Below are 14483 nucleotides of genomic sequence, written 5' to 3'. Positions count from 1 at the left end.
CTCTGTCCCTCTACCCACTTGCGCGCTCTCTCTCTCTCAAATAAATAAATTAAATCTTCAAAAATAATCAGTTCAACAGTACACACAGAGCCCAATCACATTCATATGTCAATAATAATAATACTCTCACGTAGGGTAAATTATTGTAAGGAAACAATAAAAAAAAAGTTAAATGCACAAAAGTGATTAATGAAACATGATCTATAATAACAAAAAAGGACCCAGCAATAGGAATATTACTTCATTCTAAAATTGGGGTTACAGGCATAGTTTGGACCCTGACTCCCTACAACAACCCTGCCACTGTTGTCATCTTAGGGTAGTTGGGTAAGCTCCGTGAGCTTCAATTTTCTCACCTGTGAATGGGAATAACTTTACAGAGTTGCTGTGAGAACTGAATGAGTTATTAGACATAAAGCTCCTAGAACTCTGGAATACTCAGCAGCTACAATTATGCAGATTATACACCAAATGAGAAAATACTGGTGATGATTTTAAGCAAACAAAACAAAATGTGGTTTGTGAAATATCATATATCTACATGTATACACACACATACACATGTGCCCTGTATATATATTTCATGAAAGTTATAAAATTATCCCCATTCTGTATTATGACTTTGTTATGGTCTATATGGACATATAGATAAGAACTAAAGGAAAACAGGGGAAAATAAAACTCATTTTTAATTAACAGATAACTTTGTAAGTCATCTCTTTATTTGGTAAAATGTTTTACTTTATTTTATTTAACGACGAAGAAATACTCTAAACATCTGGGAGCAAACAATATAGAAAAGATCAAGAATTTCTACCTCTTTGTCCTGAATGTTAGGGTCTGCGTTATTTTCCATGAGCACTGCCATGCAGTTGATATAACCGCCGTAAGCCGCACACTGCAAAGGGGTTCGTCCTGCGTAATCTTGCACGTTTGGATTGATCTTATTTTCTATCAATATCTGGCAAACATCAGCATTTCCTCCCAATGCTGCCCAATGTAGAAGAGAATGTCCGTCTTGATCAACTAAATCTACCCTTGCTCCACCTGAAAAAGCAAAAATATAATGAAAATGTCCAATATAGAGAGCATCGATCAAAAAGAATAGAAGTCCGAAAAATATAACAGTCCCTTAAATGCTTTGCTCTCAGCAAAATGCTTCCATGTATATTATAACGGCCAACAGGTGGAGCTAGGAGTGGACCTCAGGTTTCCTGAAGCCTGCGAGAGTGTGTGTGTGTGTGTGTGTGTACACACACGTGTGCACTCTCCCCTCCATCCTTCTACCCAGGCGGCCTTCTGCTATGTGAGCTGTGTTTCGAACACAGCTTGTGCGCCTGCAAGAATTCCTGCCTTTTGAGAGTGACTTAGTAGAAGCACTCTTAATAACCAACCTTTAATAAGCGTCTGAATCACATCTTTGTGTCCCATCTCACAGGCTCGGAAAAGTGGCGTATGCTTCATGACGTCAGTGGCATCTACTTGAGCGTTATTTTCCAACAGTAACTTCACGGTGCTGACATGGCCAGAAAGGGCAGCGGCGTGTAAGGCTGCAAAGGGGAGCAAAGGAAAGCGAAGAACTCTTCGATAACAATTTTGCCTTCTCCTTCTTCTAACTGGGCATCTTTTCCTCTTCTGATGTCCTCATCATTTTGGCTAAATGCGATGTAATCTTAAGGGCTCTCTATTGTTCACTTCTATAGATTTCAGTCTTCCTTTCTAGTCACAGGAACTACCCACACTTTCCCCTTGTCCTTCTACCTTTCTCATCTCACCTTTCCAACCTGATGGTCTGAAATGCTTTCCTTTCCTCAGTTACAAGTTTATCTTTCCTCCCTCTAAGAGGGTAAGCGAACAAAAAATGACAAAGAGAAACGATTTATATGACGCAGGCAATTCTGCCCACCAACCCACTCAATTAGCATAAGCCCGAGGGTTGGTGTGACGGGAAACGTCAACCCGCCGGTCCTGCAGCTGCTGAGCCGCGCCATTCCTGCCGGTGCTCTGCGCACACATGTGGTTCTGAGGGTGCGCACAGCCCACTGCCTCGAGTGCATTTTCATACAACGTGGCTCCAAATGCAAGCCACTGATTTCCTCCGGGCGCAATTTAAGAAACAGCAATTTGTTTGAACACTGGAGAAAAAAACCTGAGAAGGAATGTGGTCTCCTCTCCTGGGGCCTTCGTGTGGGGTTTGAAAAAGCAATTTGACGGGTTTCAGGTTATGCTGACCTGTGCCTGTGTTACTCCCCGCTAGTGCTTGACTTAGGCCATTACTCTTTGGATTACTCTTTAAATCCTATTTAAATACATCACTTTTTAAATTCTGAGTCTGCAGAACTGACTAGAGGCCGGGGCCAAGTCTTTCTAAGTATCATGGCCCTATAATGCCTAGAACAATGTTTCTTTCATAAAGTGTGACCCATGGACCAAACCCAGGATGCCTAAAAAAGTGTAGATTCCTGGGCATTTGTTGAGTACCTACTATGGGCTGCGTATGAATGTAATGGTGGGAAGTCAGCAGAGAACAAAATAGATAAGGTTACATTCTAGTAGGATAAGCAAAATAAAAACTGAACAGATAAACAAGAAAGTATTAGATGGTGGTGGTTGGTATAATTGGAGTAATAAAAGGTACCTTAATATGCAGAGTGACTGGGAGACCACTTTAACTGGTGGTGGCGGAAAGCCTTGGTAAGGAGCTGACACTGAAGTTGACAGCTGGGTCATAGAGAGATGGCGATGTAGAGATCTTGAGGGAGTAGTTCGAGCAAAGAGAACAGTTAGTCCGAGGGCAGGAATGACTTTATGTGCTTAAGGAAGGCAAGGAAGCTGCAGCATAAAGAAGAAGTAAGTTGGAAAGGTAGAGAAGGCCAGATCCTAAGGGGCCACACAGGTCCCGGTGATGAAGGCCCTGAAGGACTTCACATAGGAGTGATGTTATTTGACTTGTGCCTTAATCAGATTACTCTAGCTGCTCTGAAGAGAATGTCCCCTAGGAGGTGCGAACATAAGCAGGGAAACCAGCTAACACTATTGCAGAAGACTCGGTAACAAATGCTGCTGGCTTGAACTGGGCTGCCAGGAGTGGAGATGGAGAGAAGCAGAAAGATTTAGAATATATTTTAGAGGTGGAGTCAATAGGACTATAGGATCTGAAATAGATTTCTGTCTGTATAGCCTGGGAAACTATATTTAAACAAACACCCTGGCAATTCTTACATGTACTTGAGTTGGGGGACCCTGATCTGAATGTTACTTTGGTCCAGACAAGATTCAGAGGAGCATGAGAGACTTCAAATATCTTAGGTGATACCACGTAGAAGACAGCACAGAGTGGAACATTCACTTTGACACATTTGGGCTCAGCATAAGGAAGAATATTGTGATAGGAGTTAGGTTAAGACGGAAGCAGTGGGTTCTCCATATTGGAACTGTGTAACTGGAGGCTGACGGGCCGCTGATGAGAATGTCGTAAGGCAGATTAAGTGTGCTACATCTATGATAGTTTGGTGACTTTCACATTTTAAGAGCATAAGAATACATCTGCCCCCAGATGAAACTTTATTAAACACTCAACATATAAAACTGGTAAGCGTTGAGTGGTCCTGACTAAAGCGGGGGTGGAGGGTTACGCACTTCAGTACCTGCCCTTCTTGGCAACACTGCAGCACTCTCTAGAAACCTGTTCTTCTGAAGAATCTGATTTGGAAAACCCTGGATTAGATTTAATTTTAAGGTACTTTTCAATTTCGAAATTCTGTGATGTGGCATGAGTATGTAATAAATACTCTTCCGATAAATGTGAATGTAAAAAAAAAAAAAAAACCCACCACAAAACCCTCACTAAGCAAAAGATAGAATTCATTATCTTGTTAATTGAAATTCCCCATTTATGACTATTTGCATTTATATTACTTAAAAATAAATAACCTTAGATTTAACTATTGTTGCCCTCTCTTTGAGAAGGTGTCACAAATTTACATAGGAGCGCTAAATTTTTTTTATTTAACTTTTTGTTATGGAAAATTTCAAACATATTCAAAAGAAAAGACAATAATCTAGAGAACTCAAGATAGCCGTTGCCTAGCTTCAAGGACGGTCAGTAGATGGCTGGTCTTGCTTCATCTAACGGCCACCCCTTGTTCCCACTTCTAATTGTTTTGGATAAAATTCTAGAGTCATATCCTTTCATTTGTAAATATTTTAGTAAGTAAATATTTAGTAAGTCTATCTAAAGACAACAATTTTTTTTTTTTAACACAACCACTGTATCAGTCCATTTAGGAGACAGAAACCATGCCAGATACTTTAACAGAGAGAGTTCAAAATAAGGAATTGTTAGCTATGGATTGAAGAGCAAAAAAAGCAAAAAAGGAACACTAAGGGATGACAGATGTAGTACAGCCAGCAATTTTAGGACCAGGGGAACGAAAAGAAGATGAAATTACTAAAACTTGAAAGCCTACAAGAGGAGCCCTGTGGAGTGGAAACTCAGACCTCTGAGCAGGGGCTCTTTTTGGCTGGTGATGGTGCCTCTGAGGAGGCCGCTCTGGGGCTGGTACTGTGAGCGCTGGAGAAACTGCCAAGTGAAATGAACTGTCACTACTCGAACAAACTATCATTGCTGTGTTGCAGGGCGATGCTGATAAACAGGACACCAAGAATAGTAAGCAAACAGGAAGGTGTAATTCCGGTCTTCCAGCTTTCCAGTCTCCCTCTACTGCCCCCTACCGGAAGATTCTACCGGGGTATCTGCTGGCAAAGGGGAAATGGGGTCACAGAGCCCTAGCCGTGACATTGCAAAGAAAGGCTAGTCTCATTATCATACCTAAAAAACATTAACACTGAGAAACAAACTGAGGGCTTCAGAGGGGAGGGGGGTTGGGGATTGGGATAGGCTGGTGATGGGTAGTAAGGAGGGCACGTATTGCATGGTGCACTGGGTGTTATATGCAACTAATGAATCGGAACTTTACGTCAAAAACCAGGGATGTAGTGTATGGTGACTAACATAATATAATAAAAAAATATTATTATAAAAAAATAAAAAACATTAACAAAAATTCTATAATAGCAAATGTCCAGAAAATGTCCATGTTGTCCCGACGGTTTTATAGTTTTTTTAATAGTTTGAGTCAAGATCCAAATAATGTCTGTATGTTGCTGTTGATGAGAACTCTTTTTTCATGGGAAGGAAAAACAACCTTGTATAGGATGATGGAGGGATGATGGAGGGATGATGGAGAGAAACTCCCTTTTAAAGAAAAGAAATGTCAGGAAGGCATGTCTGACATATAATAAAATCCCCTTAGGAGAAAGAGCCAGGGAATTAATGAATCTGAGAAGAATTTATGTCTGAACTCCAACCATGGTGCACATCAGAAAGATACCTCTGGTCAAAAGGACGGAAGTATCCTTGCCCATACTTTATTAAAATACATGAAGAAGTTAAACTAAAAGCAAAGCTAGTGAGAAAGTGAAAGGCTCTATACTAATGGAAGTCTGACAAAAAATGAAATGTTCAGACCGTTTATAAACTCAGTGTCCTACATGTCTGCACTACATGCTTCTTTAAGAAGCTTAAGGTCTACTGCGAAGCTTTGATACAGAAACACTTTTGATGGTTAAAGCTTTTCTTCAAACTGATATTACCCAAAAACTCTTTAAAGAATAATTTAGAAGGGGTGGTGGTTTAAGTGCAGGGAGGGAGATGATTAGATGTAACTCGACACCGAGTCAGTAGTTTTGGTGGCCAAGAAAGATCTTACCCAGGACAACAGATAGGTGCAAAGGGCTCTACTATGTTTCTACAAATAAGAAAACATTACACCGAGAAGCCTGTAGCTGAGTTTCTATTCTGTTCCGTGTTGTTGTGCTATTGTGTGATCCTCCTTCTTTTTTGGACTTGCAATTAGGATCTAGTACACGAGGCAGAGACGTCCAAGTTGACAGTGAATGCTAAAAAATTCATACCTCTCTTATTAACCAACGCACAAAGTGCCCTCTTCTTGGAAAAAGAGATTGAAAGAAGCATCTAGTGAGAGCTTTTGATGCAAATCTAACGTGAAGCTCTGAAGCTTCAAGAGTCAGGGGGGTTATCTCTAAAACGGGAGATTTCGGAGGAGGGAGTGCTCTTCAAATCTGAGAAAAGAGCACATTAAATAAGACTGCTGAGAACACACTTAGATATGTGCATTCCTTAATATAATTCTAAATTTTTGAAAATATAATTGATAACTACTAAATGTACATAGTTTTAGGTACAGGTTTATGGTTTTTGGCTTTTTCCACAAAGATAAATAAGAAAAGTTCCTATAATCATGTCTAAGGAGTAACCAGAGTTTTATATTTTTTAATTTTATTTTTTAAAAAAAGATTTATTTATTTATTTGAAAGAGAGAGAGAGAGAGAGAGCAAGTGGAGGGAGGGGAGAGAAAGAATCCCCATGGGAAGCCTGACCCAGGGCTTGATCCCAGGACCCTGAGATCATGACCTGCACCAAAATTAAGAGTTGGATACTTAACTGACTGAGCCACCCAGGCACCCCAGGAGCAACCAGAGTTGGTTTTTTAAAATTTTTATTTAAAATCAATGAATTAACATATAGCATATTATTATTTTCAGAGGTGGAGTTTAGTGATTCATCAGTTGCATATAACACCCAGGAACAACCAGAATTTTATTTTTTTTTAATTTTTTAAATTTATTTATTTATTTTTTTTAAAGATTTTATTTATTTATTTGACAGAGATAGAGACAGCCAGTGAGAGAGGGAACACAAGCAGGGGCAGTGGGAGAGGAAGAAGCAGGCTCATAACGGAGGAGCCTGATGTGGGGCTCGATCCCAGAACGCCGGGATCACGCTCTGAGCCGAAGACAGACGCTTAACCGCTGTGCCACCCAGGCGCCCCAACAACCAGAATTTTAAACCAAATGCCACATTCACCTGGTAGAAAAGTAAGCTAATTTAGCCGTCAAACTTGGAGGAAATAAAGCCTTTGGAGTGATATCCTGGTAGCTTAAGCTTAAAAAGTACAGATGAGGGGCGCCTGGGTGGCACAGCAGTTAAGCATCTGCCTTCGGCTCGGGGCATGATCCCAGGGTCCTGGGATGGAGCCCCGCATCGGGCTCCCTGCTCTGCTGGAGCCTGCTTCTTCCTCTCCCACTCTCCCTGCTTGTGTTCCCTCTCTTGCTGGCTATCTCTATCTCTGTCGAATAAATAAATAAAATCTTAAAAAAAAAAAAGTACAAATGAAAGTTAAACAATATTAGATTAGGAACGTTGATTTCAGGCACTACTGTACAAGTTTTTGGGCACCTATACACTTTGGAACCTGAAAGAAAGCAAACGGAACATGTCTGTCCGTTCTTACCTGTACCTCCATATTTGTCTGCCATGTTGATATCAATGTCAGATTTTAAATTCAGCATAGTCCTAAGGACATCATCACTGCCTTTTCCAGCAGCCCACATAAAGGATGTTCTTCCTTCGAGGTCTGAATCATCTTTCACTGAAGGATGTTTTAAAAATACTTTAACTGTTTCCTGCAAGAAAACTTCATTAAAAAGAATCGAGACAAGAGGGTAGTGTTTTCTAGGGTAATAAAGCCAGTGTTACATATGATTTCCGCTAAGACACAAAGTATTTTTCCCTGCTTTTGAATCAAATGAAATTATCTTTTTATGAATAATGAAACTACAATTTCCATTGAAAGTAACAATCCTCTTTCTTTATATATTAGTTTTAGTTTCCATGCACTTCAAACACATAACCTAACTCCCTCATTCAACATCCTCATAACTGAGAATGGTCATCCTCAATCAAGTTTTAAAATTTTATAGGTCAATCTTTGATAGATGAAGTGACAGTTAAAAGACGAACAAGTATTCAGTGTCATTAGCAACAATAAAATACAGGTTTTCTTGGACATTCTACATGCAGAGACCTATATACTCAGCCATGCCTATAGAGAAGGTTAACACATTCTCTTGTTGTGGTTTTGTTACTATAATTTAAAAAATATTTAATGCATTTATTACACTAGTATTAAATTTATTTATTTCTTTAATGCATTTGTTGCATTATTATTAATAATGATGTATGACTACTGAGAAATGCAGTGTTCAATTCATTTAAACGGATATTGATATAGCAATTCCTATATGCAAGGTCCTTCCTCTATGGAATCACACAAAAATTAGGACCCACAGTAATTCTAATAGTACCTGACAATTTAATTTTTAAAATTTTTGTTTTTTAGTTTCAAGTTTTTATTTACATTCCAGTTAGTTAACATACAGTATAATATTAGTTTTAGTGGAATTTAGTGATTTGTCATTTACATACAACACCCACTGCTCATCATCACAAGTGTCCTCCTTCATGCCCATCCCCCATCTAGCCCATCCCCTCCCCACCTCCCCTCTGGTAACCCTCAGTTTGTTCTCTATAGTTAAGAGTCTGTTTTATGGTTTGCCTCTCTCTTTTTTCCCCCTATGTTCATCTGTTTTGTTTCTTAAATTCTACATATGAGTGAAATCATATGGTATTTGTCTTTCTCTGACTGACTTATTTCACTTAGCATAATACCCTCTAGGAGCATCCATGTCATTGCAAATGGCAAGATTTCATTCTTTTTTATGGCTGAGTAATATTCCATCATTCATATAGATACACACACACACACACACACACACGCCACATCTTCATCCATTCATCAGTTGATGGACACGTGGGCTCTTTCCATTATTTGGCTATTGTTGATAACAGTGCCTAACAATTTTAATGGGGGCTAATATTCACAGCATTTTAAATTGTTTCTTTCCTTGAGCCTCAGATGCTTACAAACTTTTAGGGAGATCACGGTAACTTCTGCTTGAATGGAAGTAAAACAGTTTCAGAAAAAGAAAAATTCTGGAGGCTGTGAGCTGGCCAAAAATGGATAAAGCGTTGATGCTCTGTACTCTAAAGCAAGAAGAAATTCGAGGGCTCCCCTAATGCAACGTTTCATTTTCCAGATGAAGAAATTTAGGTTCAAGGTAATACAAACATTGGTGGCAAACATAGGAGTAGAACCCAGACCTTAATCACAGCACTCTTGCCACTGCACACATGTCTTCCTAGTCTTTAATCTCATTGTTGAGCTGCTGGGGCATTACAGCGTCGTGCTCCGGGATCTAGGGTGCATGCTTAGTACATGCTAGATTGGAATAAGCAAACGGATTGTAAAAGTTGGTAATGTTTTGGTTTGTTTTCTTTGTACTAATTTGTAAACATTTCTTTGTTGGGTATGTTTTCTTAATGATGAATGTTCACAGCAGTTTTGTGGGTCTTGTTGCTGTTGCTCTTTTCTAAACAGGGAATTACAGCCTCTTGTGAGTGAACAGAGTCCAAGGAGATCAAGAGGCTTGAAATTGAGCTTAGAAGATTTGCAGAATTTTTGAAAAATCGTCTCTGTAATTGGCAGATTATCCAGAGCCAAGGTTTCTTCAAATAAACATCCGTAATGTTCTGCCATTCCTTCTCACTCCCAATAGCCTTCGTCACTTAATTGCTGGTATTTGTGCACGTGTTAAATTTGGAGTCCAAGAATTGAGTTCAAGATCTTGCGCAAGTCATTTAATCTCTTGAAACCTTGGTTTTTTCCTCTGTAAATTAGGGATACCACGTCCTCTCACAGGCTTGTATTGAAGTATGAATTGAATTCTGCTTTCCGTAAGTTGGTTAGGCTGGACCAGTGAATTTCTTATCTATCTGGAGCAAGAAAGGACTCTTCTTCAAAATATACTTTGTATTTTTCTGAGATAACAGGATGATGGGAGACGGTAGAAGAGAACGGTTTACCAAAAGTCCAGGTGATAAAGTCTTAGAAATGACAAGAGGAAGGACCATAGTTATAGTTGCTCTGGGTACCAGAGAGAAAGAAAGGTGGAAAATCAGATATTTTAGCAATCTGAGTATTCAATGTATTCACTGATGCATTGGGGAAGTCAGGAAGATGGAATTATGCTCTGCTGATGATTGCATTCTTCTAATTTGATGAAACCAAAGTTTTTACTACACACACCCACGGAGAAGGCAGTAGAATCAACTCTGACTGCTTCGACGTGTGCCTCTTTGGATGTGTCTAGAGTTCCTGGTGGCCACTTTCAGAGAGCTGAAGCAGCCTCGCTGTTATCATGTTGCTGGCTAGACTGAGTGACACAGTGCATGAAAAAATGCTTTGTAAACTATAAAGGGTGGCAAGGGAAGAATTAGCATTAATATTCAATATCTTTGGAAATAAGAATTCCTATTTTTGCTTTCTCAGCTGTCTAATGCATAAAATTATGAGCACCAGCAATAGTAAGAATGCATGGCATGTCTCGCATACATGCTCTGCACCCAGACCTACACTAGGCACTGGTCGCAGATTTTCTCTCATTCTTACAACAATCCTGAAGGAAGAGGTATAATCATCTTTAAGACTCAAGAGGTAAAGAAACTTGTGCCAAGTCATCCAGCCAGCAGAGAGTGGAGTCAGGGCCCCAGGCAAGGTGGGACTGGTTCTAAGGCTTTGCCATATTGCTTTCAGGACAATTACAGATGGCTGAACACAGTGCATACAAAACCTTAGTGCCATAAAATTAACCAGCAGAGGAAATATACTTACACGGAACAAAATGTTACACTGAACAGTTAATGTAAAAACGGTCTTAAAATTTCCCATGACTAACAACTTTACAGAGACGAAGACCGTCCCTTGCATCACAGCCAGAGTTAACAGTATGAGCAACTGTTAAAATATAATTGCGACACAAACACAAAGATGAGTACGTGTAAAACTGAAATTTGGATAAGATCGTGGATTGTAGGAATGCCAATTTCCTGTTTATGATACCGTTTCATACTCTTGCAAGATGTTCCCATTGGGGTAAACTGGGTGATGGGTACACAGGATCTTGCTGTTTTATTTCTTACGACTGCATATGAATTTATAATGATGTCAAAATAAGAAAATTAATTAAGAAAAAAGACAACTGTCATGTTTTACTTACAGCAAAGTTACTCTGAGCTGCGTAGTGCAAGGGTGTTGCTCCTTGGCTGTCCGATGGGATGGTTCCAGACTTATTTCTTTCTAAAAGGAGATGGACGATCTGTGCGTGGCCTGAAAGCAGACACAGCAGTGAGCACATCAAAGGACCACTTAATTTGTAATCTATTTAAAGGAAAGTTTTCTGAATAGCAGCCCCCAGGACAGCCTCTTCTAACTTCTCACTAAAATACTTTGCTAACGTAGAACAAAGATAAACACTTACAACACTAAACTCTTAATGCTTCAATCAGAAAGGGAATGACAGTTGTTATAATTGCTAGAGGGAGAAAAGGCTATATTAGGTGTCAGCTCATTGCATTCCCTGGCTTCACCTTATGACACTGCCCATAAAAAAGGTGGGAAGCCAGCCTCGGATAGCCGTCACCATTTCACGGTGTGGCTGGTCAGCACCGCAACGCTGTTCTCTTCTGCTATTCAGGAGGACAAACTAGGATACATCCTCTTGTGATCTCTGCAGCCTCCTCTCGATCCCCACTACCCACCCACCTTTTTCACGTCTAGGCAGTGATTTCAAGTCCAAGGAAACCAGTGGCAGGAATGATGAGGTGGTGGCAGAGGAAATATTCTGCCGTGCATTCGGGAGGAGACAGTTTCTGCAAGGGGGGGCTGTAGGAAGGATCAAAGATTGAACAAACCCAGTAATGGCATATTTGCGAAACCTGAATTTCAGGCATTCTATTGTTTCAGCATAGTGGGGACCTGGGCAAAGACGATGCCACATCAGCAGAAAAAGGACACGCTGCCTGAAAACCGGGCAGAGAAAGGGAATCTGCGCGGGAGCTGAGCTCATCTACCTGCCCCCACACCCGGTCCGAACTGGAGTTCCCGGAGCCGGGCAGAAAGTAGGACCACGGGCAAGCTACTGAGACACGTGCCATCTTGTCGGAAAGATAAAGAGAAACATTCAGTAAAGGCAATATGAAAACATACTAGGGGGCAGGGCAAAAGGAACACCATCACAAAGATGGAAGTGCCTACCTCGGAAAGTGATCTAGAGAAGGATCCAGAGGAAAATTTCAGGAAACTGTCTGGCATCCTTGACTGGTGCAAAGAGATGGCCTCTATGAAATGAAACAGAATATCCTAAGAAGGACATAATCTGAAATGAAAAAGTGATGGACGGAAGCGAAAAGGAAATAAGTCGAGATTCAAAGAAATTTGGATGAGAGAAGGAAACAAAAATATAACCTAAAATACAACCGATGAGAGGCAGAAAGGAAGGAGAACTTACAGAATAAAAAGTCAACGTATTGATATGGAGACAAATTTGTGAAGTCCTCCCAGGATGCAGAGGGAAAGGAAGAAGGATGAAACTGCACACTGAAATGAGAGCCAAATACTAATTATAAATCGGACAGTAAAACCGAATGCAAATGCAAAAAGTATTTTAGAAAGACACAATGTGTAATTTAAAAACTAAGTCCATAATAATAATTGGGAAAAACTTCAGATGATATTAACAAATACTAAAAAGTGATAAGGAAAAGTGTGCTAAGTAGAAATCAATAGATATAGTTTTGCTCTTAACTGTGACTCAGGTTTTAAAAATTTTTTGATAAATTTAAAAGTAACCACTAGTAGAACCTAAAAACCCTCCTAAAACATTAGGCAATTCAAAACCAAAGAACAACAACCCTAACCTGTATACCAAAAGGCAGAAAACAAAGGAAATGGGGGTGGGGAAATAAAACACCAATAATACTCAGAGAGAAGAAGAGCAGAAAAAAGACCAAATCATGTAACAGTGACAGTAACCTCCTTCACTAAAGAGAAAGACGCTCAGACTGTGTCTCCTGCAAAATCAGACACATACACAAATTTACACTCTCTCATCTAACAGAGTGATCCCCAAAACGGGTAAGTAAAAGGCTTATTAGGAAACCACGAAGAAAAGAAAATCACATATTGTAGTATTGGCACAAACATAAAGTTAAAGCCCCCTCCCAAAACACGCAGGCATTGAATGTGAAAAGAAGATTATTTTATATTTACATTTGTCAATGAATGTGCATTACTTTTAAAACAAAAATTAAAACATGTTAAGACATTATGTTGAAATTAAAACCAATATATAACAGAGACTATATTTATATTACTAAAATTTAAGCACACGCCAGAGAGATTTAAGTATGAGATGCCACAGAGCAATTAAAAATTAAAGTAATTAAATGGGAGGTGGGAGCTGACAGGGGAAGGGAAGCCATGGAAAGTTTCTGGTATTCATGTAGTTCCTCCTACGGTTGACCCTTGATTCACAGTTGACTCACCTAGTAAAGCTGCCCAGTGAAGTGGGGTTCGAAATAAGTTATCGTAGGATGTTATATTGCAGCTTTCGTACGAGGTCAAGACATCAACCACTGTCACATTCCCATCGGCGACTGCAAAGTGAAGAGGTGTCCGACCCTCGTAGTCTTGCCAGTTCAGTAACGACTCCGTGGGAGCAGCGTCCTGTTTTTAAGGAACCAGAGACTTCAGACATACATGGAATCCTCAGTAAATCACATTGGACACACGCATTAACTGAGCAATTTTTTTTTTTAAAGATTTATTTATTTATTTATTTTTATTTTTATTTTTTTTAAAAAGATTTTATTTATTTATTTAACACAGATAGAGACAGCCAGCAAGAGAGGGAACACAAGCAGGGGGAGTGGGAGAGGAAGAAGCAGGCTCATAGCAGAGGAGCTCAATCCCATAACGTTGGGATCACGCCCTGAGCCAAAGGCAGACGTTTAACCGCTGTGCCACCCAGGCGCCCCTAAAGATTTATTTATTTATTTGACGGAGAGACAGCCAGCGAGAGAGGGAACACAAGCAGGGGGAGTGGGAGAGGAAGAAGCAGGCTCCCAACGGAGAAGCCTGATGCAGGGCTCGATCCCAGAACACCGGGATCACACCCTGAGCCGAAGGCAGACACTTAAGGACTGAGCCGCCCAGGCGCCCCCTAACTGAGCAATTTTCTAAACTTGGATATTCTCAACACAAAGTGGTAAAATTCAGAAAAAAGTACACATTCTAAGTCTTAAAAAATTTGTCATGTTTAACTCTAAAAAACACAGAAAAGATATAATAAATACCAATACTGATTATCCAGATTAAGTAAGTGTCAAAATCTTGCCTACTGTGCTTTTGTATCTGCTATGGATGCAGCTAACACTGTATGTTTTTACTTCTGCCACAGTATGTGTACATCCATAAACAATACATAAATTATGTACGTGTGTTCTCAATGTTTACACCTTTGAGCTTATACTATGTATATCCTTTGGCAATTTTTTCTTTCAACACTATACTTTTGGGTATTTATGTTGATACTAGTTCATTTGCTAAACCACAATTTAATTATCCATCCTCCTACTGAGAGACAGTGAGGTTATTTACATT

The 14483-nt window shown here is 39.8% G+C and overlaps 1 protein-coding gene across 3 annotated transcripts in view; it reads right to left on the bottom strand.

The window, feature by feature from the left end:
- Positions 1 to 14483, bottom strand: part of INVS (inversin) — a 148473-nt gene that overhangs the window by 54168 nt on the left and 79822 nt on the right. For 2 of the 3 annotated variants that reach the window (XM_057313622.1, XM_057313623.1), the window contains 6 exons: positions 13367 to 13547; positions 11586 to 11705; positions 11041 to 11150; positions 7377 to 7548; positions 1395 to 1550; positions 818 to 1047 (listed from right to left, as the gene is read on the bottom strand). In XM_057313622.1, coding sequence (XP_057169605.1) covers positions 818 to 1047; positions 1395 to 1550; positions 7377 to 7548; positions 11041 to 11150; positions 11586 to 11705; positions 13367 to 13547 — 969 coding nt within the window. The remainder of the gene's footprint in view (positions 1 to 817; positions 1048 to 1394; positions 1551 to 7376; positions 7549 to 11040; positions 11151 to 11585; positions 11706 to 13366; positions 13548 to 14483) is intronic. The other variant, XM_026506130.4, reaches the window with a different exon arrangement.

This window comes from Ursus arctos, unplaced genomic scaffold (genome assembly GCF_023065955.2).
Source record: "Ursus arctos isolate Adak ecotype North America unplaced genomic scaffold, UrsArc2.0 scaffold_18, whole genome shotgun sequence".
In the NCBI taxonomy this organism is placed as follows: domain Eukaryota; kingdom Metazoa; phylum Chordata; class Mammalia; order Carnivora; family Ursidae; genus Ursus; species Ursus arctos.
The sequence above is the reverse complement of the archived record's forward strand: the minus strand, read 5'-3'. Positions and strand labels throughout refer to the sequence as shown.